The 22,775-nt window shown below is 45.3% G+C and overlaps 1 protein-coding gene across 1 annotated transcript in view; it reads left to right on the forward strand.

Annotated features, from left to right (window-relative positions):
* Window positions 1-555: 555 nt before the first annotated feature.
* Window positions 556-22,775, forward strand: part of GCAT (glycine C-acetyltransferase) — a 123,328-nt gene continuing 101,108 nt past the window's right edge. The window contains exons 1-2 of the mRNA XM_069653057.1: window positions 556-803; window positions 1,769-1,899. Coding sequence (XP_069509158.1) covers window positions 596-803; window positions 1,769-1,899 — 339 coding nt within the window. The 5' untranslated portion in view covers window positions 556-595. The remainder of the gene's footprint in view (window positions 804-1,768; window positions 1,900-22,775) is intronic.

Below are 22,775 nucleotides of genomic sequence, written 5' to 3' on the forward strand. Positions count from 1 at the left end.
CAGTTCATGTTGGCAACTATGGTAACTATCTGTATTTATGACATACCTTGGGAAGTAACAGGGTACATAAGTTTAACAGGTACACCAACCAGAAATACTTGTATTCAGAGATATACCATGTGAGGTAACAATGTACAATCAATAAAAATACTTGTATTTAATATAGGTCAAGACAATTTTATTAAGGAGGAAATGTACTGGACCAGGTATACATTATTGTAATTTAGCGTAGGGTTGTATGCTGGAATTTCGAGAACATAGCTGCCTATTTGAACATCTATTAATAATAGAAAGAAGGCGCAAAACTCATATGTCTGACAACCCATTCGTGCTTCAATTAATAAAGTGAATGCATAATAGGCACCCTAAGATTTTTAAAGAAGGAGCTGTTGCCTAAAAAGTTAATAATTGGTGTTACGTCGCAGCTACAAGTGACACAATCGGAACTTCTACTACTTGCAAATCACACAACACTTCAAGATGGCTGCCGCATTAGCTTCTGCCATGAGGGGCGTGACATGGGTGTATCCCTCCCATCCAATCCCTTGTCAGACACCTCGGCTGTCATCTCCTTTACTCCACACTTTGCAAAGAAATGCTCCGCTGCAGGAACTTGTACAGGCTGCTGCCGGTTTTTAGGGGGGCCGCTGCGCTCCCCCACCGGCCTCTCAGTGCCCTCGCCCAGCTGCAGCAGGTGCTAGAAGCAGAGCTGGATGCCATCCGGGCGGCAGGCACATGGAAGGGCGAGCGGGTGATCTGCTCCAAGCAGGGACCGCGGATAAAGGTGGAAGGGCGACAGGGAGGTGGGCGACAGTGATTTAGTGTGCAATTATGTGAGGCTGTCTGAATGTTTACGGTTAACATATGGCCCATGTCGTTGTAGCAAATAATGTGTTCGGTTTTAGCTTGTCGTTAAACAACCCAGTGGTTTACAGTAAACCTGCAAGAATAGGAGTGGGTCCTATAGCGAACATAAGATTTGTCCGTAAAGCGATGGTGGAGGGGTTGTGCGTTGTGAGTAGCTAATCCCGTGCTATTTTTTTCGCTTTGACTTCTGGTACTAGTAGTTTGTTTTTTCCACTAGGAACCCATGGCTGTACCTCAAAGCGAAATGGCTCAGAGCGGGCGGGGGTGTTTTGGACTGCACGAGAACAGTGGCACCCTATCTTCCTGAATGGGGGAACGCCTGGGCACCAAACAATGCATATTTCGGGGGCGTTAGAGGGTCAAAGGGAAAATACTTTATTCTTTTAAAGGGAAAAAATGCATCTCGTCCCAAAAGTAGAAGTTCAAAGAGGCAGCAGTGCCACTTTCCTCCACCCCAATGCACAGCCGTCCTAAAAGGGCGCCGTGCCTGCCGGAGCTTATGCAATAGATCGGCGTGTATTGTGGTATGACGTCCAAGACATCGAAACGTAACCACTTTGGCTCCTCAGCCAGCACTGCGGTTGAGCGAGCAGGGCTGGGGTATTTGCCTGCTGTGCGCTCTTGCATGACATGTGCCGCGCACCCTGCTAGGTGGAGATTATCGGAATCTGTCTTATAGTCAGTGCTTTTCTAGCCGTAACTGAGCGGTGTTTTGCGGAGGGATGGAGAGATGGAGGAAAGGGGCAGGGGATGTTAAACTCACGTTTGCAGACGCTTGGTGACTATTAGAGGAAGAAGGCCACAGCTATGCCGTTTTGAATTTCACAACCTTTTTTGCTGAGGGGAGCCCTTTTTGGAAGCACTTTTATTATTGACTCCAGTTATCTCTCTTCTCTTTCAGAAATCCTAAACTTCTGTGCCAACAACTATCTGGGACTAAGCAGCCACCCTGCAGTGATTGAGAGCAGCCGACAAGCCCTTGATGGTTGGGGAGCAGGGCTTAGCTCTGTGCGCTTCATCTGCGGCACCCAGGTATATATCCCACCCCTCACATCTCCCTACTTTCCCCTTGGCTTTTATGCCACCGGTTCCCAAAGTAACCAGACCCCTACATCAGGGTCTTAGGGCAGGGTGGGCTGGTGGACTGCCTGGCACGCCATTAGCCTCCTGCCACGCCAGTTTGTAGGAGTCTTTCAAGGGCTTCGCCGAGCTGGCATAGTTTGAGAAGGCGCGTCAGACGCCCTATTATTAAATGTGCCCACGGCGGCGGGGCGCATTTAATAGCAATAGGGTGCTGATGTTTTTGCATCAGCACCCTATTGAGATGATTACCTCTACGCTCTGACGCAGGAGTGAGGTGGTTTCCATTGGAATATGGCGCTCATGCAGTAGCATGAGTGCCCTATCCCATTGATTTACTCCCTGCTCAGGTGCCAGAGCAGGTAAAAAAAAAAAAATAATAATAATTCTGAAACTGCCCAGGGCGTTGGCGCTGCCACCGCTAAGCCAGCACTTCCGTATATATATCATTATAGATGGGTAGCCATCAAGAAAGAGGACATATTCCACCAAGCAGTTCCGAAGTTGCCTGATACCACTAGTTCTCGGACATCTTCGGAGGTGACATATATGCCATACTTGGAAGCCATCCATCTATAATTCTATGTTGTGAATTCCCCTCTGCTTTCCTTTTGTCCCATCCAGGGGTCAAGTTCTAAAAAAAAAAAGCGGGGGGACTCATTAAAATACGCAATGGGATTTGACATCATTAGAAATCATCATATTAAGGTGAAATATTTATTTAATGGTTATTTATAAGGCGCTTATACAACAAGACAGTGTTTCAAAGCGACACAAGGGAAGGGAACAAGGGAGCAATAAATAATGAAATTGACAATGAATAAAGAAAAATGGACAGCAGTCCTACTAGGCCTTGTAACATTTGGAGCATGCAAGCGCAGTGAAAGAAACGGGATAAAAGGGGGAGGTGGGGTTAGGGTAAGTGTTAATTAGGGTCCACTAGGGGAGGTTTACCACCCAAAAGGTAAATGAAGTGAAGAGGGGAGGCAAACCACCCAACAGGTGGGTTTGGGACTAGATGGCAGTGCTGAAGAGGGTGCTGGGGTGATTTGGCAGAAGGCCAGAACCCTATAGGTACCAGGCCACCAATCTCAGCGACAGAGGGGATGGTTAGCAAGGGAGGGGGAGAGGGAAGGAGGAGGAGAAGAGCAAGGTCTTGAGTTGTTTGCAGAACTTGAGGTGGTCTGGTTCAAGACTGAGAGAGAGAGAGGGGTAGGCTGTTCCGTAGGAGGGAGCCAGCTGAGAAGAGAGATCTGCCACTAGCGGTCTGCTTGTAGAAGCGTTTGCTCAGCAGAGAGTTGGAGAAAGAAGATCGAAGGGATCTAATTTGATCCTTACAGCAACTGGGAGTCAGTGGAGAGACTTTAGAGCTGGAGAGATACGGTCCCAGGGCTTGAGGCCAGGGATACGTCTCGCAGCCCTATTCTGGATTAGTTGAAGAGGACGGAGCAAAGAAAGAGGCAGATTGAGGAAGAGGCTGTTACAGTAGTTAAGTCTGGAGAGTACCAAATCTCTGAAGACCTTGAACGTCTGGGGAAGGTGAGGAAAGGGAGAATTCCCCTAAGGAGGTGAAGTTCATAGTGGGCCCTCTTGGCAAGGTGCAAGATGTGAGGAGTAAAGGAGAGGGAGGAATCTTGGATGACCCCAAGGTTTCTGTCCTCCGTGGACAGCGAGGGAGGTGAGCCCATAGAGGATGGCCAGAGTGCTGGAGGGGAAACGAGGTGCATGTGTCCTGATAGGAAGCATCTCTGTCTTACTGGCATTAAGACTGAGATCGTTGGAGTTGCACCAAGACTGAATAGCAGGAAAGCAGTCAGGGATGATAGAGAAGGAGGAAGAGAGGAGCTTGAAGAAGAGTTGTGTGTCACCTACGTAACACAGTAAATGAGGATAGAAGACAGAGATCATGTGGGCAAGAGGTGCAAGGTAGATGTTGAAAATCCAAGGCGAGAGGATAGATCCATGGGGAACACCACAAGTAGAGAGTGGTGGAGAAGGAGCCCAGGAGCATCTGTGAGGGGCGGTCGGTGAGGAAGGAGGTCAACCAATCCAGTGTCCAGTCTGAGTTACCAAGAGTATCTTGGAGCCGCTTTATGAGGATAGAATGGTTGACCGTGTCAAAGTGGAAGAGAGGTCAAGGAAAATGTGAACAGCAGGAGAGTTGGAGTCAAGATTTGCGAGCAGCTCTTCACGGCTGTTCAGGAGAGCAGTTTTCGAGCCTCTGGAAGCTCAGATTCCAGATTGATAGTCGTGTAAGCAACCAACAAGCTCAGTGTGTTGGGTGAATTGGGGTATGACCAACTTCTCCACGAGTTTCCCAAGGAAGGGTGTAGTAGCGGTAGTTGGCCGGAAACAAGGGGTCGGCTGAAGGCTTTTTTAGGAGGGCTGCACAAGGGAGTGCTTGAGGGAAGATGGGAAAGAGCCAGATTCTACGGAGTGGTTGCAAAAGTCAGCACCAGCCGGACGGAGGAGATATAGTCCTTAGTGGTTCTGGAAGAACAGGGAGACACCTGTTCGGATGAATCGTTCAGAGTGGACTACTCTGGAGAGAGGATGAGGATGAGGAGGCTCAATCAATCAGAATGTCCTGACTTTTAGAGGTCAAATGGGTGGCCAGCGCAGTACAGAGGGCCGGTGAAGGAAGAGGTGCGGTTGAGACTGTAGATGGATTGGCTAGTTCCTTGCAGATTTGAAAGAGTTCAGTCATGTTGTTAGAGGCTCCAGATATACGGTCCTGGATGTGAGCCCTCTTTTTGGAGCAGATAGAGAGATGGTATTGCCTTTGGAGTAGGCGGCTGGCCAGTTTGTCAGAGGATGAGCCCGAGGTCTGCCGCTTCCATTCAGCAACTCTAAACTTGCGTTTCACAGTGGCTAGATCAGAGTCATACCAACTGTTACGCTTGGAGGCTGGTATCGAGATAATCTTCATGACAGGGGCAAGTATTTTAAGAGTTTTGGTGATTAGCAAGATGAAGGTTGGCAAGGACCGAGCCGGTGGGGGAAACAAGCAGAGGCGAAGGAGGGATGAAGGTGGAGGCAAACTCAGCAGCTGACACTTGTTTCCTCAGTCGGATGACCGCGAAGGAAGCTGGCAGTACTGCTGGAGGCTTGGTCAGGGTGCCGAGAGAATCCATATGGGAAGAGAGGAGAGAGTGATCTGACCAGGAGAGTGGGGTATTGAGAGGGATGGTGAGCGGGAGATCAGCGGGGATGAAGGCATGAAGAGTGTGTCCGGCAGAGTGGATAGGGCGGAGGGGAGAATAGTGAGGGAGAGAGAGGTACAGAGATCACGGAAGAGAGAGGAGGCAGTAACAGTGGAGTCAAGGTGGATGTTGAAGTCTCCAAGGAGGAGGAGTTTAGAGGTAGAGGTCAAGAGAGGAGGTGAAGTCAGCCCATTCCGAGAGGAAGTCAGACACAGGGCTAGGGGGCCTGTAGATGGTGGCGAGGGTGAGAGCGAGTCAGAGAGACACCAAGCTTGCAGATAAGACCTTCAAAGGAGGAGTAGGGCTTGGTGGGTATAATAGAGGTAGGGACCCGCTCAGGGAAGATCAGGGCTACTCCACCACCAGGTCTTTTGGGCCAAGGCTTGGAGAGGATCTTGTAGCCGTCAGGGAGGAGGGAGTAAAAAGCAGTGACTGAGCTGGCATTGAGCCATGTCTTGGTGAGACTGAGCACGTCGATATCAAAGTCCTCAAGAAGGAGGCAGATGTCAGAAGAATGTTTGACAGCAGATCGAGTGTTCAGGGTGGCTAAGTGTAGCTGGTCACCACCTCTGAAGGATTTCTGAGAAGGGATACGGGGAGGTGGTACACCCATCGGAGATGGTGAAGGAAGAGCAGAGAGTGAGGAAGGCAGAGTAGCAGGAGAAGGTAGGAAATTGATGAGGGCCGGCAGGTGCCGGTCGAAGAGAAGATTTGGTTCAGGACCCTGGGCAATGACGGTCATAAATTATGCATTTAGAGGATGAGAAGTATGCCAAGAGTACTTCCCATCATCAATGCGTGAAGAGGAAAAAGGGCAGAGGGTAGAGATCAAATGGGAGGTCCATTTGTCTGGAGAGGGGACAGAGAAGATATCAGTGATAGTCTGTCTGGAACTAGCACTAATGTAGGTGTCGGCAATAGGTAGGACTGGACTTGAGGCCAAGGGATCTTTTTAAAGTTTTGTTCATCCAGACTTTGTGAGAGAGGAAGGATAGGTGATAGAGTAACAGAATAGATGGGGGCAGATGGAGAGTGCCATAGAGGTGGAGGAAAAGAGGGACGGGTTGAGAGGCTGCACAATGCACAGGCAAACTCACAAAGCAACTTAGCTTAGCAGAGGAAGTAAAGAAGGATGCACAGATGTAAGCACACCCAAGTTCGAATTTACCAGAAAGCGCACACGTGCAGAACAAAATTGGGGGTGCACAGATGTAAAACACAGCTAGGAATGAAGATCTTTTTAAAGAAGGGCGTTAAGAATGCAGCAGAAAGAAGCATACAGTAGGAGGCACAGCAAGGTGCATTATTCAATGGGGGCAGAGATTAGAATGAGCAGATAGGTGAGGGAGAGGATGCGGGCAGCAGTCAAATAGTCAGTGACCCAGGGAAATATGCACATTTTATTCAATTGGCTTTGCATATCCATACAAATTGCACAGGACTAATGAGCATTTGTCTTTCATATAATCAACATGCACAAAAAACTAAGGCCACAGGCAGCCGCACTGTGCCGATAACAGTTAATTGAGTGCAGCTGCAGAGCTCGGACAAGCTGGTAAAGGAAAGTTAGATCAAGGGAGGAAGGGTGGGGAAGCGCCTTTTAAAGGTTGAATTCATGAGCTCATGGGGTTCTGTGATGCCAAGAGGCCTGGTGAAGATTTGGAGCACTACTGCCCTCACCCGTAGAGTGGTCTATTTGAACTGAAGGCGCTGCACTCAAGGGATCAATAAATGTGTGAAATTCAGACATTAGAGTGGTGCCCCGATCATGTCATTCATGTGCACCTGGGTCCATAAAGAGATAAGGGGGAGACATGTTAGGGCTGTACCGTGATTTGGGATGGGAGGCGCAGATGTGATGCCAAAACATTTATCAACAAGGGCAGAGAGTTGTCTGTCCGTGCCACAGTGTCTGGTATAATGAGGACGCCCATTGTATTATGCAAGCAGAGTTGACCTCGCTATTCATACTTTAAAACATTTTTTTAAATAAACGTTTATTTAATTTGCACAGAATTCAACATAATATATCCATTCTTCGGAATAATCCTTGTACAGGTATTACTTCGACAATCAATAGTCAGGTTCCGGGTCTACAAATCATTTACAGTATTACATTCACGTCACTTTCCGCATTTGCTTTATTGATGAGGTACTGGCGAAAACCTCCCCATATGTCCTTTGGTCGGCTAATTAGGGGCAGTAGGCTGGAGTACAACTCTGTCGTATCATTCACCCATTCCTCAGCTGTGGGGGGTGCTTTACTCTTCCACCGCATCAATATGGCACGCTTGGGCAGTTACAGTCCTATGTTTATAAGTTTGCACTTAGCCATGTTCATTTTAAGAACATAGCCCAGCCCAATATGCATATTGTATGTTCCCATCGAACAGGCTGTTTCACCATTTCTTCTAATGCATCACATACCTTACCCCAGTACACAGAGACTGCCCCACAAGACCACCACATATGCACTAAATCAGCATCTTTGTTACCACATCTTGGGCATCTCTCCTTAGTTGTTGCATAAACCTTCTTCAAATGAACCGGAGTGAGATGCACTCTATTGAATATTTTGAAGTGAATCAGTCTGTATTTGGAATTGAGCGATATTTGCCTCGTAAGCCTGCATAACTGTAACCAATGTGACTCTGTGAAAGTGACCCCTAGGCCCCTCTCCCCTTGATATCTGGCGAGTGCACCCTCCTTATCGTCAATGCAAGTTTATATAACGCGGAGGCGTTTTTTTTTCCGCTGTACCAAATTAAATTGTATAATTTAGACACTGATGTGATGGTGACTCTTGCGGATATCTGTTCCACACTGATGCCACTGCTGATCATAGTCTAAGGTATTGTAGTTTTCGCAGCAGAGTATCGCCTACATGTATCTTAACATCTTCCCAGGATATAAATTGGCCATCGCTGTACAAATCGCCAACATGTGTTATGCCTGCTCCCTGCAAGTGTGTGGATAATGCTGCGTCTCTCGACAGGTCTAGAAAAGGTGCACCCCAGATAGGCATACACAGGCTTTACATTATGGTGTTTCGGGTTTGTTGTACTAATCTCGACCATGCTTGCTGTGTAGCCAGCACCGGGTCTAAGTGATTACTATTTCCCTGCCTCCTTTTGGCCACCCCATGCAGTAATACAACACTGTCCTTCACCTGTGCCTACATATGATTGTGCAGCGCACCTTCTATCCAATTTATCGCGTAGTATGCTTGAGCTGCCAGATAATATTCCTAATCTGGGGCTGCCAGACCTCCCAGCTCGTATGACCGTATGAGGTGCCTCCAACTGGCCCTCGCATGACCCCTCCAGACGAATGCGGAGCATGCACTAGTTATTTTTGTGAAGAAGGATCTACCTGGCCATAGTGGTATCGTACTGAAAAGGTAAAATAGCTTGGACAGTATAATCATTTTCATTAGTGCCACATGTCCCATGAGTGAAATAGGTAGTTGGTTCCAGCGCTCTAGTTTGGCACAAATTGCAGTGGTAAGTGTATCGTAGTTAAGGGAGAGTACCACATTTGGCGACCACGCCTTCTCTACCCCTAGGTTGAGGTGACCATCGCAGTCCAAACAGATTGCTGGGGAGCCTCGTGCTGTCCGTCAACGGGAATATTTCGGACTTGTTATTATTTAAGCGGAGTCCAGAGAATTTCCCGAATTCCTGAACCACAGTCAATACCCTCTGTTGATATTTCCTGGTGTTCCTCACAAACATCATGATATGGTCTGCATATAATATAATCAACTCCACCAGTCCAGCTGTGGAAATACCAGCCCTTGCATGTTGCGCCCTCATAAGATCTGCCAGGGGCTCAATCACAAGTGCAAAAAGCAAGGGCGAAAATGGGCATACCGGTCTGGTGCCTCCCGCAAGTGTCAGCACTGACAGCACTCCATTCACAGACACCCGAACGTAAGGTTGCGTAAATAGGGTTTTGCACCTATCTAATAAAGTTAGGGCCAAATCCGTAGTTATGTAGCACTCTAAATAAGACTGGGCAGTACAGTGTCAAAAGCGTTCTGCATGTCTAGAGATATGGTGACCCCCTCTGTATCCTGAGGGATTCTCGCCAGTACATTATAAAACCTCTGTATATTTGATGCCATCATCCTCCCCTGTTCAAATCCCGCCTTATCCTCTTGCACCATGCAGGACATTACAGGATTAAGTCGGGAAGCTAATATCTTTGTGAATATTTCCGTGTTGATGAGGGACAGTGGTCGGTATGATCCGTAGTCTTCAAGGTTTCCCAGGTTTCAACAACAGGGTTATGACCGCCTCTCGCATAGATTCCGGTAAAATACCAGATTGTGCCTCGGTCCATACTGCTAGTAGGTCGAGGAGCAAGCGCTTCCATAAATTCCTTATAAAATTCCACCCCTAACCCGTCCGAACCTGTGGCCTCCCCTCTGGGTAGGTCTTTTATTGCCTCCTTATCTCACTGAGCGTTATGGGAGTTTCCAATGCAATGCGTGTATCTGGGAGCCAATGTAGTATCTTTAGTGATGGAGTGATGTGGTCTCTTCTGGATAGTTTGAGGAGGAGTTTGGCTGCTGCATTTTGGATGTGTTGTAGTTTGGATGCGTTGTTAGTTGTAGGGGTCTGCAAAGCATGTTGACACATTGCCCCGTGTCAACAGAGCATTATAATGGGAGCAGTTAGAAACTAGTAAGGGTGGGGTGACTATTGGCAGGGACTTTTGTCCTTTAAGAAATTTGAATGGGGGCGGAAAAAAGGTTGCATAATGTTGCTTGCTGTGTGAAATAATGACTGTGGTTTTAAAACCCAAGGGACATTTGTTTAGTCGTGCATTACTTTGCGTGGTGTGATCGTGACCTTTCTGCGGGATAGGGAGAATAAAGCTACAGTCCTACTGTTTTTGCTCAACATTTTTCTACGCCTATTTGTATAGAATACGATTTATTATGAAATGGTAGGTTATTATGTAATGTAATGTGCATTGTTTTCAAGGCATTGCTTTAAAAAAGTATTAAGCACATGAAACCAAAGTCTTAACAAATATGCATATCAACTACACCTGGGAAGATATGTTTACAATTGCTTAAATTGCCAATATCCCGGTTTCATCATTTTAACACAAGTGTGTGATCCTGGGCGAATCATTTAATCTGTTTTTTATCTGGAGCCACTGTAGGTGATTCAGTTCATAGCTTAGGTTAATATAGAATGCTATTAAAATAAAAACGTACCCGTGGTTTGGTGACTATAGCGGTGCCATTCATACATTTCACAACACAAAGTTACTTATCATCGTTGTTTGTATAGCGCCTTTCACCATTGGTATGGTCCCAACACGATGGGGGAGCGGAGTACTGGTATGGGAAAATTAATCAGAGGAGTTTAAAATGCGTTTGTGCATTTTAGCCAAAGGGAATTTGGGTAGGGGTGGTCAGGTCCCTACTAGCTACCCATGTCAAGCAGGCACGTGGATTGGTGCTTTCAAGACGACGGGAGTATGCAAGAGTAGTAGACTCATTAGGTTTCCAGCTAGACCGAACTTTTGTTGTGGGGGAGCTGCATTCTAATGGCAGAGGTGCTGTGCAATATGTCGTCGTGAACGGCGTATGGTTGCAGATGTGTGCGGGTGAGTGGCCTTGCCTTGGGCTAACTTCCATAAGTATGCAGTGATATACATAGCCGTCTGCTGTTGCTGGCTTCTTGGATTCGTATCTGCAGCATATTGTTCTACTTGTGCCACAGAGAATGCTGTCTGATGGAAATGGAAGATAGGAAGACCAAAGCGCAGACGCTGCCTCAGTACCTGTACCAAGTACACCTGCAATGTAATGCCCCTTCCCATGGTGCCTGGGAGTATCAATGATGCTCCCTGCCATGGCCTTTTCTCTGCAGCATATTGTTCTACTTGTGCCACAGAGAATGCTGTCTGATGGAAATGGAAGATAGGAAGACCAAAGCGCAGACGCTGCCTCAGTACCTGTACCAAGTACACCTGCAATGTAATGCCCCTTCCCATGGTGCCTGGGAGTATCAATGATGCTCCCTGCCATGGCCTTTTCTCTGAAGTCACTTTTGTTAGCGTCAACTGCATATGCAAATTGAGGTTTGCATGTATTTTTCACCACAGTGCCTGGACATGGCTCTAATAGATGAGTTTCCTGCATGTATAAATTCCTACATTTTTGTTATTTTTTGTGTGTGTGCTGTGTTGGTGTTAACATGCCATCTGCCACTAATGTTAATGCTGTTTGGGGTGGTGATGTGCAAATGATACCGTATGGAACAGTGTGCACTGCAGGCTGCTTCTGATGCGCCACCACGTCTAAAGTTTCCTGCGAAACCATTTTGTAAATTTGGCCACCCTACCGCTCAACCACAGGACTCCTCCTGCATGGTGGCCCCTCTGCAGCGTAACCCAGATAAAGGGTAAGCTGCACCTTATTATGCCATGCCAGTGGTGCTCCCAGGCCATCTCCGCTTCTGGGCCCGCTGCCACCACTCTCCACCAACACAGCAGCACATTCAACTGGGCGCACATCATTCCACCCTCTCAAGTTCTGTTCCGGCGCCACTGTGGCGACCATCTCGGCCACCAGTCCCTCACACCATTCCTCACCTCTTGTCCTCTTCCCCTGCCCCTCTGAGCGAGCTTCACCATCCGGGACTAAGCCCCATAGAATGTGTGCCTGGACTGCTCTGTCTTGTGTGTATGGAGATGCCAGGTGCTTGTGGAACATGGCATGTGTATCCCTGGAGATTCAAGGAGTGGCTGTTCGAGATGGGACTGGATTGGATTAGATTCATGATGGTTGTCTGTACCCTAGTCTCCTGCTACCTACTTGAACCTGATACATAGTGAAGATACCCCTTTACTGCAATCCTGCATCCAGCTTCCTTCCTGCTTGCGGCCTGCCTTACCTGCTGCTCAGGATATCCTAATGACTTCTTCCGCTGCATTCACTTCACAGGGGAATCTCAATTGTAGGGGTAGATGGTATACCTGTCACCGGGCGGTGGTTGCAAGTGTAGCTGTCGCCCCACACCATGGGACCTAGATCCAGCAGGATCAATGTGATATTATGGCAATAACTGCCGAGCCGGCGGGCCATTTCAGCCAAAGGTAATGCCCTGGGCATTACCTTAAGGCGGTAATGGCCGGCCAGCGAGGCGTTCATTGCCATTAGTATTCTGGGGTCTGCAGTCTCGGGATACTAGTTTTCCTGAGTTTGCAGCCCTGGAATACTATGCTGACGAAACCTTTTCAAGCAGCATTTCTTTTGCTGTTTGAAAAGGTGTCGTTGCAGTAAGCATTAGTTCTAGGAACACTAAAACATGCATACTGCTTCATTAGTACGGAGTAACTGAGCGCCATTTTGGGCCAACTTGCTTCGTACTAATGGATGGGAGGAAACTTGCCACCTTGGAAAAGGGAGAGCGGACTTTGTGTGGTCCCTTCTCCCTTTCAATGGTTGCCAGAAAAAAAAAGTGTACCCGATGTGCGTCCACGGGATTACACTGTGGTATAGCTTGGAAACGAGCCAATCCACGTTAAGTCTATCCTGTGGAATTTATTGTATTGCCCTTTATAGATAACACGTGTTTCGACACGCCAGTGTCTTTTTCAATTCAGGGCTATTAGCAAAGCTACAAATATTATTCATGTAGTGAAATTCACAAAGTAAACATGTATTATAAATCAAAATGCAGGATAAAACGGATATAGGAACAAGTCATGAAAAAGTGAAAAGACATGGTGTGGTGTAGTCACAGAAAAATAGGGAGGGGTGAGGGAAGGAAGTTGAAGGTGAGTACAAGAAAAGACAATAGGAAAAAAATATAGAAACAACACGTTATTAAGTACTTCAAATCAAGTGTATAGGTCCTGAAAACTAGGTATCAAATATCCTTTTAAATAAATTATAAAGAGTTGTGCCCATTGAGGCCTTACCTATATTCCAAATCAAGATTTTCCAATTAAGTGAAACAAAAAAATCACGGGATGAATCCCCCTATTGAAAGTGATGCCAAGAATCACGGGTTAAACAGTAGTTGCAAAGCATATAGTTTCATTTACAAAGATACATAACACTGACGTCTGCTGCGTCACGTAGTACGGGCCTAAACTGATACAGATAGGTGTCACTTCTTGTAAATGAATAGTAATATCTCATCTGGTAAGAATTACCAAACAGTTAGCGTTGGTTGTGTTGAAGTAAATGTACGTTATAATTCAAACTGGGCAGAGTACCTAAGTAGTAAATGGTGCAGCCGTGCGGAGAAAGTGCTGCGGTTGCACTCGTCCATCACTACTTATAGAGAAAAATGTCTCGTCTCATCTCACATTATCATTTTCGTTTTGCAGGTAATAAGAAAAGCACTTGATATTTCATCTAACATTATTGATGGACAAGATATTGCCAAAAAACTAGTGATCATTTTTGTTTTATAAATATTTAGGGCAAGCGCTGTATATAATCCAAAGCAGCAAAGTGTAGCCGTATGACAAACAGCGCTACGATTGCGCTCGTAACATAAATGCTGGATTTAATCCAAACACAGCAAAGTAGATGCTTAAAATGCAGCCGTGCGGCACACAGCGCTACAGTTGCGCTTGTGCACGTAATATCAGAATATAAGGCTGAAAAGCCTGTTGAATACAAAATCAGTTAGAGCTGGAGCTTACCTCTGAGTTGCACACAATCTTCTGTCGTCTGAGTCGGTCAGAAAGTCGCTTGTCCTGGGTTTACAAGGGTTGTCTTGACAACCCTAATCCTACTACTATTTCTGTTTAGTCCCGTTCAGAGAGTCGGGCAAAAAACGATTGCCATGTTTTGGGCTCGTTTAAAAATAATGTTGCTGAAGAACAACAATGATGGAATGTTTAGCAAGAACCCCATGGGTTTGCAAGTTGAATGTATTATTAAGATTAAAGGGAAATTTAAACCATAAATATACAAATAAGTTGCTCTGTTATACGATGAGTTGTACTTAATTTGTATCATACAAAATGATGAAAGGATCATAGAAAAATATATGTATAATACATAGCCGTACAGCTAGAGACAGCTATATGGCTAATAGTAGATGGGGGTGCCTACAGAGAGGATAGTGGGACAAACTGGACACATACCTGGTTACGCTGCTCAAATGTAAGTAGTAAAAAAAAAAATCTATCACACACAGTTTGGGCCTCTATTTCCGCCTCATAAATTGCTCCACACTTCAGGAACTGCACCACACTGAATACTGTTGAAAAAGTTGATTTTATTGTATTGCCCTTTATAGATAACACGTGTTTCGACACGCCAGTGTCTCATAAAGGCGGAAATAGAGAAGCCCTCCTTCGCCAGATGGAAGCCTGCATCATCTGCAAATTCAGAGCGACCGAGTTTGGCCTGAATCAAGACCATGAGATGGCGTTTTTTCTTTAAAAATTCAAATGTTTTCATTGACATGTAATATGTACTAGTACTCGATATGTTATTTTTTGTCTGACCAGTACATTTGATATCAAGCAATTTTGATGTTTTACACTTTTTAGTTCAACCAACTTGGACTTGGCATTACATTCATCATTAATTAGACAACTGCAGGCCCAAACTGTGTGATGTTTTTTTTTTTTTACTTGTTACATTTGAGCAGCGTAACCAGGTATGTGTCCAGTTTGTCCCACTATCCTCTCTGTAGGCACCCCCATCTACTATTAGCCATATAGCTGCCTCTAGTTATATGGCTATGTATTATACATATATTTTTCTATGATCCTTTCATCATTTTGTATGATACAAATTAAGTACAACTCATCGTATAACAGAGCAACTTATTTGTATATTTATGGTTTAAATTTCTCTTTAATCTTAATACATTCAACTTGCAAACCCATGGGGTTCTTGCTAAACATTCCATCATTGTTGTTCTTCAGCAACATTATTTGTAAACGAGCCCAAAACATGGCGCTCGGTATTTGCCTGACTCTCTGAACGGGACTAAACAGAAATAGTAGTAGGATTAGGGTTGTCAAGACAACCCTTGTAAACCCAGGACAAGCAACTTTCTGACCGACTCAGACGACAGAAGATTGTGTGCAACTCTGAGGTAAGCTCCAGCTCTAACTGATTTTGTATTCAACAGGCTTTTCAGCCTATATTCTGATATTACGTGCACAAGGGCAACTGTAGCTCTGTGTGCCGCACGGCTGCATTTTAAGCATCTACCTTGCCGTGTTTGGATTAAATCCAGCGTTTATGTTACGAGCGCAATCGTAGCGCTGTTTGTCATACGGCTACACTTTGCCACTTTGGATTATATACAGCGCTTGCCTTAAATATTTACAAAACGAAAATGATCACTAGTTTTTTGGCAATATCTTGTCCATCAATAATGTTAGATGAAATATCAAAGCATTTTTCTTATTACCTGTAAAACGAAAATGATAAGGTGAGATGAGACATTTTTCTGTATAAGTAGTGATGGACGAGTGCAACCGCAGCACTTTCTCCGCACGGCTGCTCCATTTACTACTTAGGTACTCTGCCCAGTTTGAATTATAGCGTACATTTACTTCAACACGACCAACGCTAACTGTTTGGTAATTCTTACCAGATGAGATATTACTATTCATTTACAAGAAGTGACACCTATCTGTATCAGTTTAGGCCCGTACTACGTGACGCAGCAGACGTCAGTGTTATGTATCTTTGTAAATGATAAACTATATGCTTTGCAACTACTGTTTAACCCGTGATTCTTGGCATCACTTTCAATAGGGGGATTCATCCCGTGATTTTTTTTGTTTCACTTAATTGGAAAATCTTGATTTGGAATATAGGTAAGGCCTCAATGGGAACAACTCTTTGTAATTTATTTAAAAGGATATTTGATACCTAGTTTTCAGGACCTATACACTTGATTTGAAGTACTTAATAACGTGTTGTTTCTATATTTTTTTCCTATTGTCTTTTCTTGTACTCGCCTTCAACTTCCTCCCCTCCACCCCTCCCTATTTTTCTGTGACTACACCACACCATGTTTTTTCACTTTTTCATGACCTGTTCCTATATCTGTTTTATCCTGCATTTTGAATTATAATACATGTTTACTTTGTGAATTTCACTACATGAATAATATTTGTAGCTTTTGTTAATAGCCCTGATTTGAAAAAGACACTGGCGTGTCGAAACACGTGTTATCTATAAAGTGCAATACAATAAATATCAACTTTTTCACCAGTATTCAGTGTGGCGCAGTTCCTGAAGTGTGGAGCAATATCTTTAACTGTTTTCCCTGGGGGTTGGGGTCAAACGCCCCTGATCTGCCCCACACCAACTGCGACAATTGTTTGAATTGTAATAATAGCCAGGCGCATGGAAACGTTTTCAGTTGGTACAAAACACAACCCCAGAATTGTGGTATAGCCCGTATCCTGTGGAATGTCGCCGCTGGGTACTAATGAAAAAAATTAAATGCTGAATCCCAAAGTACATAATCATTTTTTCTTTCACCCGCTTTCACTGCATATATATGCAGGGATAGACCCTGACCCCTCTCTCTCCACCCAAAACCCCCCTCCCCCACCTCACCACATTTTTTATTAACTTTATCCACCATCCCACATATATATGCAGTGAAATGAGTATTCCGAAATTCTGCATTTTTTGCAGCAGAATTCGGTGTTGATGCCGATCCAGCACCAGCTTCTTGACAAAAGAAGTATGCTGCCTGCCGGTTGAAGCTGCTAGCCATTAAGCAGGTAGGATTTGTAGATGCATAGAAATAAGTCTTTATCGCAGATACAAGTATAGATAAGGATGACTCCATCAAAAGCAGTCACTGGATCATCTCTCATCTGCGCTAGCAGTCCCCAAGAACCCTTGAACCTAAACAGTAGACCTCGCACACCAATATTCCACAAGCTTTCACAATGCTTGTGCATGAAGAATGTCACAGATGGCGCTTTCGGATATGGAAACGGATGCTAATGACTTCCTGTGGGAGACATGCGCAGTACTTCAATGTCGGATGTATGATTTCAGGTTCTAAAGGTCATCAGATGTACAGATTCCACCTGCTGGACTGCATCACAGTACAAACGGAACAGTTTACCAACACCCCTCCCTCTAAGAACACTAGCGACCCATCCTGTTTGCCAAAATGACCTAGCCCCCAAAATGCAATCGCACTCTTTTTCCACTAAATCGTCTGCCCGCATTTTGACCCATCGCCCACTTTCCTTTCTAAACCAGCCCAAAGAACACCCACATATTTTCCATCCTTCCAGTACCACAATGTCATAAATGCACTCTGGTTACAAACGTTGGGGGAGGGCGACTCTGAAATAATGTATGCTGGAGCCCGGGAGCATAAGAGGACGGCATCCTTTAGGTAGGTGACTATTAGTGGTACCTCAGGCGGGTCGGTAGAAAGACAATCGAGGTGCGTAGAGAGACTGAGAAGGGCAGAGACACTGTCCACCCTACACCTATGGATGGTAGCTGTAACTATGCCAACTGACATAGATAGTTCTATCACAATGACCCCTCAGCAAGACCTGTAGCTCAGCCAGGATTCCATACACACAGGCAGGAAAGCAATAAGAGTGGATACAGCACCGTTTTCTGCCTTAAAAGGAAAAAGAAGGGTGCACACAGAGGTCAAAGTGGGCGGGAACTAAAGGGTGTGACGTTCCTGTATTTTTCGGAAAACCAGTCATCGTTCCCTTTTATTTGACCTGGAGCACTGTTACAGGACGGCAGTGAAGGACATCTCTATTCATTTAACGTCTCCCCTACTGGAGATTGGAACTTGGGCCGTGCTGGTAACGCACTTGTGTCACACCACGCTGCGCGATCTTGCAGGTGCTGGATTGCTTTTGTTAATTTGAATAGACTGCCTGGGACATACAGCTCATTGTGGAGCATTCTCAAATCCCAGATCAGCAGCAATCTGTGTCTTCTGCAACTAACCATCGATTGATGCAGACCCAGTGTCTGTACAGATAATGGGTGGGTGTGTGTGGCTACAGCCCTAGCATTGTCCCTTAAGAGGGGTAATGGTGGGCTATTGGAAGGGAAGGCTGCTTATAGCTGCATGCTGTGAGTGACGATGACCAACTAATGGTGGTTATTTTGTTGTGTTTTAGCCAGTTTTGATAGTTCTGTTGTAAACCATGAAGAATCCTACAGATCCCTCACTGAAACCCTGCCTAAGGTCTCGTCCCAGGTGGCCAGGGAAAGGCAGACGCTTCCTGATCCGGACCTTGGGGGTGGTGTACTGCGGGAGGATCACCTGGGCGTTCACAGGGCCCAGGGTGGTGAGATCCTGTGGGATGACCGGCAGTATTTGTCTTCTGAAAAGAGGTGCCTTGCTGGATTGCCAAAACAGGTAATGGCATATTGCTATTATAACGTCCCTTACCCACATAGAAGATCTGTGACCCAGGGTACAAGTTATGTTAAATCTGAACAAGCTCCAATAATAGAGAAATCATTCAAAGTATCTCAAGAGAAACACCATCCTTTCGCCCAAAGGTATAATGTAACCGGATCTAGGGAAAACACACTAAAACCAATATCTTCCTCTATAACAACTAATTCTAACAAACCATCCTTTAATAATTTTAAGGGAAATCAATCTACCCTTAAAATTAACCCAAATGTTATGAATCCTAGAAGGACGAGGAAGAAGGCTGAAGAGGCATGCAGTTGCAGCAGTCAGATTATTAATCCTAACAGCTATTGTAGTAGTCGGGCAATTGAGCCCAGCAGCCCACACCTGAAGTAAACTGAGAGGCATAAAAGGCCCCCTTGGGGGCTGGCAATTAGGAGAGAAGGGAGATGGAACTGTGACTGGAATGCAAGCAGTAGTAGCAGAAGAAAGAAGGCACGAGGCTGGCAAACCAAGCAGAAGTGGCAGAACAAGAGGGACACCGGAACGTGGAAACAGCAGATTTCAACTGTGTTGTGAGAAATTAAATTTTATTCATATCGCTCGTAAACAAGTGTTTCAGAACGCAACCAGGCAAAGGGAGGGAATCGGGGGAGAACAAAAACAACAAGCTTACTAGACCCAGTGACATTGAGAGCACGCAAGTCAGGGACGTCATTTGGGGGTCGCCAGAGGTCGCAAGAGCGACCGCTGGCGATTGGCCAGCGACCCCTGTCAATCTCTTGCGACCTCTGGCTGTTGACCAATCAGAGGTGGGGGCGTGGCCACAGCGTGCTGCAACGCTTGTCCTCCATTCCTCCGGGACCTCCATTTTAATTATTGCACGTGCGAGCACGTTGCATGCTTCTCCTCTCGTGCTGCCTGTGTCTCCTCTCGTGCTGCCTGGCCTGCTCCTCAGTTTGTGTCCAGGCAGGCTGCAAGCATCCACCACGATTGACCACCACCCCACTGAAGGCCAGGCAGGCGCGGCAGGCCAGTGACTACTTCGGCCGACGAGGTTGAGGCTCAGGCAGGTGAGTGAGTTGACCGCCGTGGTCGCCGCTGGTCACAGCCGCTGCAGGCAATTCATTTTTACTAAAGAAGTTACAAATATGTGCTACCGCCGGCAGCTTAACCACGTCGGACGGCGGCGGCGGCACCGAATTCATTTTACTAACGTTGCGAATATGTGCCGGCGGCGGCTTGTGCCGGCAGCGGCACATATTTGCAATGTTTTTAGTAAAATGAATTTGGTGCCGCAGCCGACGGCAGCACCAAATTCATTTTACTAACGTTGCAAATATGTGCTGGGCCCGGTGGCGGCTTGTTAAGCTGGCGCCTGCGCACATATTTGCAGCATCAATGCTCTATAATCAATGCTTTTGCCCAACAATATTGTAGGGCCTGGAGGCCCAGGCTATGGGGGATTTAAAATGGCTGAACGTGCTAGAAGGTAACTTCTGGAGATTGATGAAGTTGGCCCCCTCGACTGGGTTGGTTTCCTTTAGTTGCCAGGTAATGGTACGTAGAGGGCTGTTATATATTAATGTTATATATTTAATGCTTCCCTCCTGTGCATTACTTGATATGCTGGGGGGAAGTTGTGATTCTGAGCCTCTGGCCCATCCAGTTTTGTCCAATTAAACAAATAATTATTTGCCTGCATTGGGTAGACCCCAGATTTTGAGAGAGGCACTTGTTATGATATTATGAAAAGTATATTTAAGAACAAAGTTAAACGCAGGGACTGGATTAACAACTACGAACACTTGAATCGTCTAAAGAATACTACGTTTGTGGGGTGTGTAGTACCTTAAAGCACAACCAAATGTATTACATAGTCCCAGCCCAGCTGTTCGTGACCGGGTATTGCGGCTTCGTATAAACCAGTTACCATTGTTGGTTATACAAGGTATGTGCACTCAAATGCCCATTGAAAACAGACGTTGTTGCATATGCAGATCACAGGACAAGATGGAGCCGGCCGGCATGCGTTCACTGAATGCAGAGAGCTGGCTTCCATTCACATGCGCATTCTGGGCCGATTTGTAAATCGGAATGATTCTATTGGGTTCTGGGATTATTGCTTGAGCACAGACTGCGAGGCTATGCACGTTGCACTTTTTTTGCTTGGGGGGAAATAAATAAAAGTAACACACCGCAAGAAATGAAGGACCCCATTTGTTAAATAATGGAACAGTAATTCGGATTTTTTTCTATTTATTTATTTCATTGAATACGCACAAGTTTGTTTTTGTTGGTTGAATAGTTTGTCAGATGAAATGTTAACATAAGCGATTGTGCTTTTAAATGTCCTATGTACATGTATATTTGGTGTTTTAACGAGATACATTAATGATTCTTCTAATTTGTAATTAGCCATATACACGTTTTAGAGAGTTATGAAAATGGTGTATGATACTAGTCTCGCTTTGATTAATGAATAATATGGTTTAATTGATGAACACATTTTTGTTTTGAAAAAGTTCTTATGAACTAATACAAATAAATTAATAATAATAATAACTGACATAAAGTGGGGAAAATGCTCCTGTGCATTGTTGATGAATTAGCATCTAATGGACGTTTTTCATGTCTTGCCCTACAAAACCGATTTTAAACTGTGTGGCTTTTTACCTAATTTATCACAAAGTGTTCTGTAAAATTCACCATTTTAACCCCACATTTACACATTTTTCTCAGGGGCTGAGGGGGGCAATCATATCCCAGCTCGGTGGGTTTGCTCTTTCTCGCTACGCTCAGTAGCCCCTACAGATTCGGCCGCGGGCAGAACAAGCCCAGTTCCCTCTTCGGGCTGCCCTTAAGGTGAGCCCTACTACATTAGCTACAGGCCCCACTTGTTACACAATTTTGGATGGGCCCATGCCGAGTTGGGGTTAAAGTGAAAGATGACCTAATGGGACAAAGCAAGGCATAAGAGCTATTCAGCCTCCTGGGCGCAGTGGGTTTAATGACCCCACTCACGACCAGCTTTCAAAACTGCTCTCCGGTCCCCCTAAAATGTTGTGGCTGGCTCTGCCCCTGCCACTCCAGTCCCTCTAAAATGTTGTGGCTGGCTCTGCCCCTGCCGCTCCAGTCCCCCTAAAATGTTGTGGCTGGCAATTTTTATGGGAAGGCAAAAGGGGCACTTGCCCTGGGGCCCCACTTGGAGGGGGCCCCAGAAGGCTGCATGGTCTAAAGAAGTAAGATTCCATTCTTCACCTAACTTAGATATCACACGTCAGGATATTTTATGATGTGCTGCTGAGGCTCTACACCTATTGCCTGTCTGTACATTCTGCTTTGATCAATTAATTGTGTAATGCTTTCTGTGTTCACTGTGGTGTCCATAGTTTGTGTATTCCTTACGGCACAACTCTTGTAGCATGCTTTCCTTCCTGCAGGAATTATGTTGATCATGTGCAATAGCCAAAGTTGAAATGCATATTGGTAACACCCTTCTATAATATATTGCTTTTAAAAATGGTCATGTTTGGTAGTGTGATTTGTGTACTTTCCAAGTCAGTTTTATAAAATGTGATTTATTTTAGTTCATGGTAAGAACTGGAAATGAAAGTGTTCAAATGCAGAGGTTTCAGAGTTGGCACACATCCCAGCTTCACCCCGTAACACATGTGCGATCCTGGGCATCTCATTTAATCTTGTATTGCCTAACCTCTCAAAATTGCCAGTCCCTTATGTTATCCTTTATTAAAACATGCTTTGCTTGTGCTAGACAAATGAAGGCCCATTTTATTGTAAGGATTGTGGGTAACCTAATTTCTGAGCTATGGCAAATGTGGATGAAAGCATCCCTTGATTTTCTTTGTATTTTTGTGCATTTATTTTATTAAGACTTTTTATTTAGTGAAAAACAAGTACAGTAGAGTAAGGTGGTAAATACTGCCAGTACTGATTTACAACCACCAGGACATAGGAAAGCCTAAACATTCCTTTATATGTTCTAACCTTTGACTTTTAATGGAATTTAGATTGTAATCATTGTATTTGTTATTAAAGATTGAATGATAACCATATGATACATGAATATCCCCATGCCCGCCTATCCGTCCCTGTCCCCCCAGAATGTGATTTTGCTCTGTAGTCCTGTTGAAATAACAGGGCAGATCCACATAAAGAGGTGATTGGGGTTCATACACTTCACGTGGCAACATGGACCTTGACACTGCTACATATGATGATC

This window comes from Ambystoma mexicanum, chromosome 3q (assembly GCF_040938575.1).
Source record: "Ambystoma mexicanum isolate Mex_15411 chromosome 3q, UKY_AmexF1_1, whole genome shotgun sequence".
In the NCBI taxonomy this organism is placed as follows: domain Eukaryota; kingdom Metazoa; phylum Chordata; class Amphibia; order Caudata; family Ambystomatidae; genus Ambystoma; species Ambystoma mexicanum.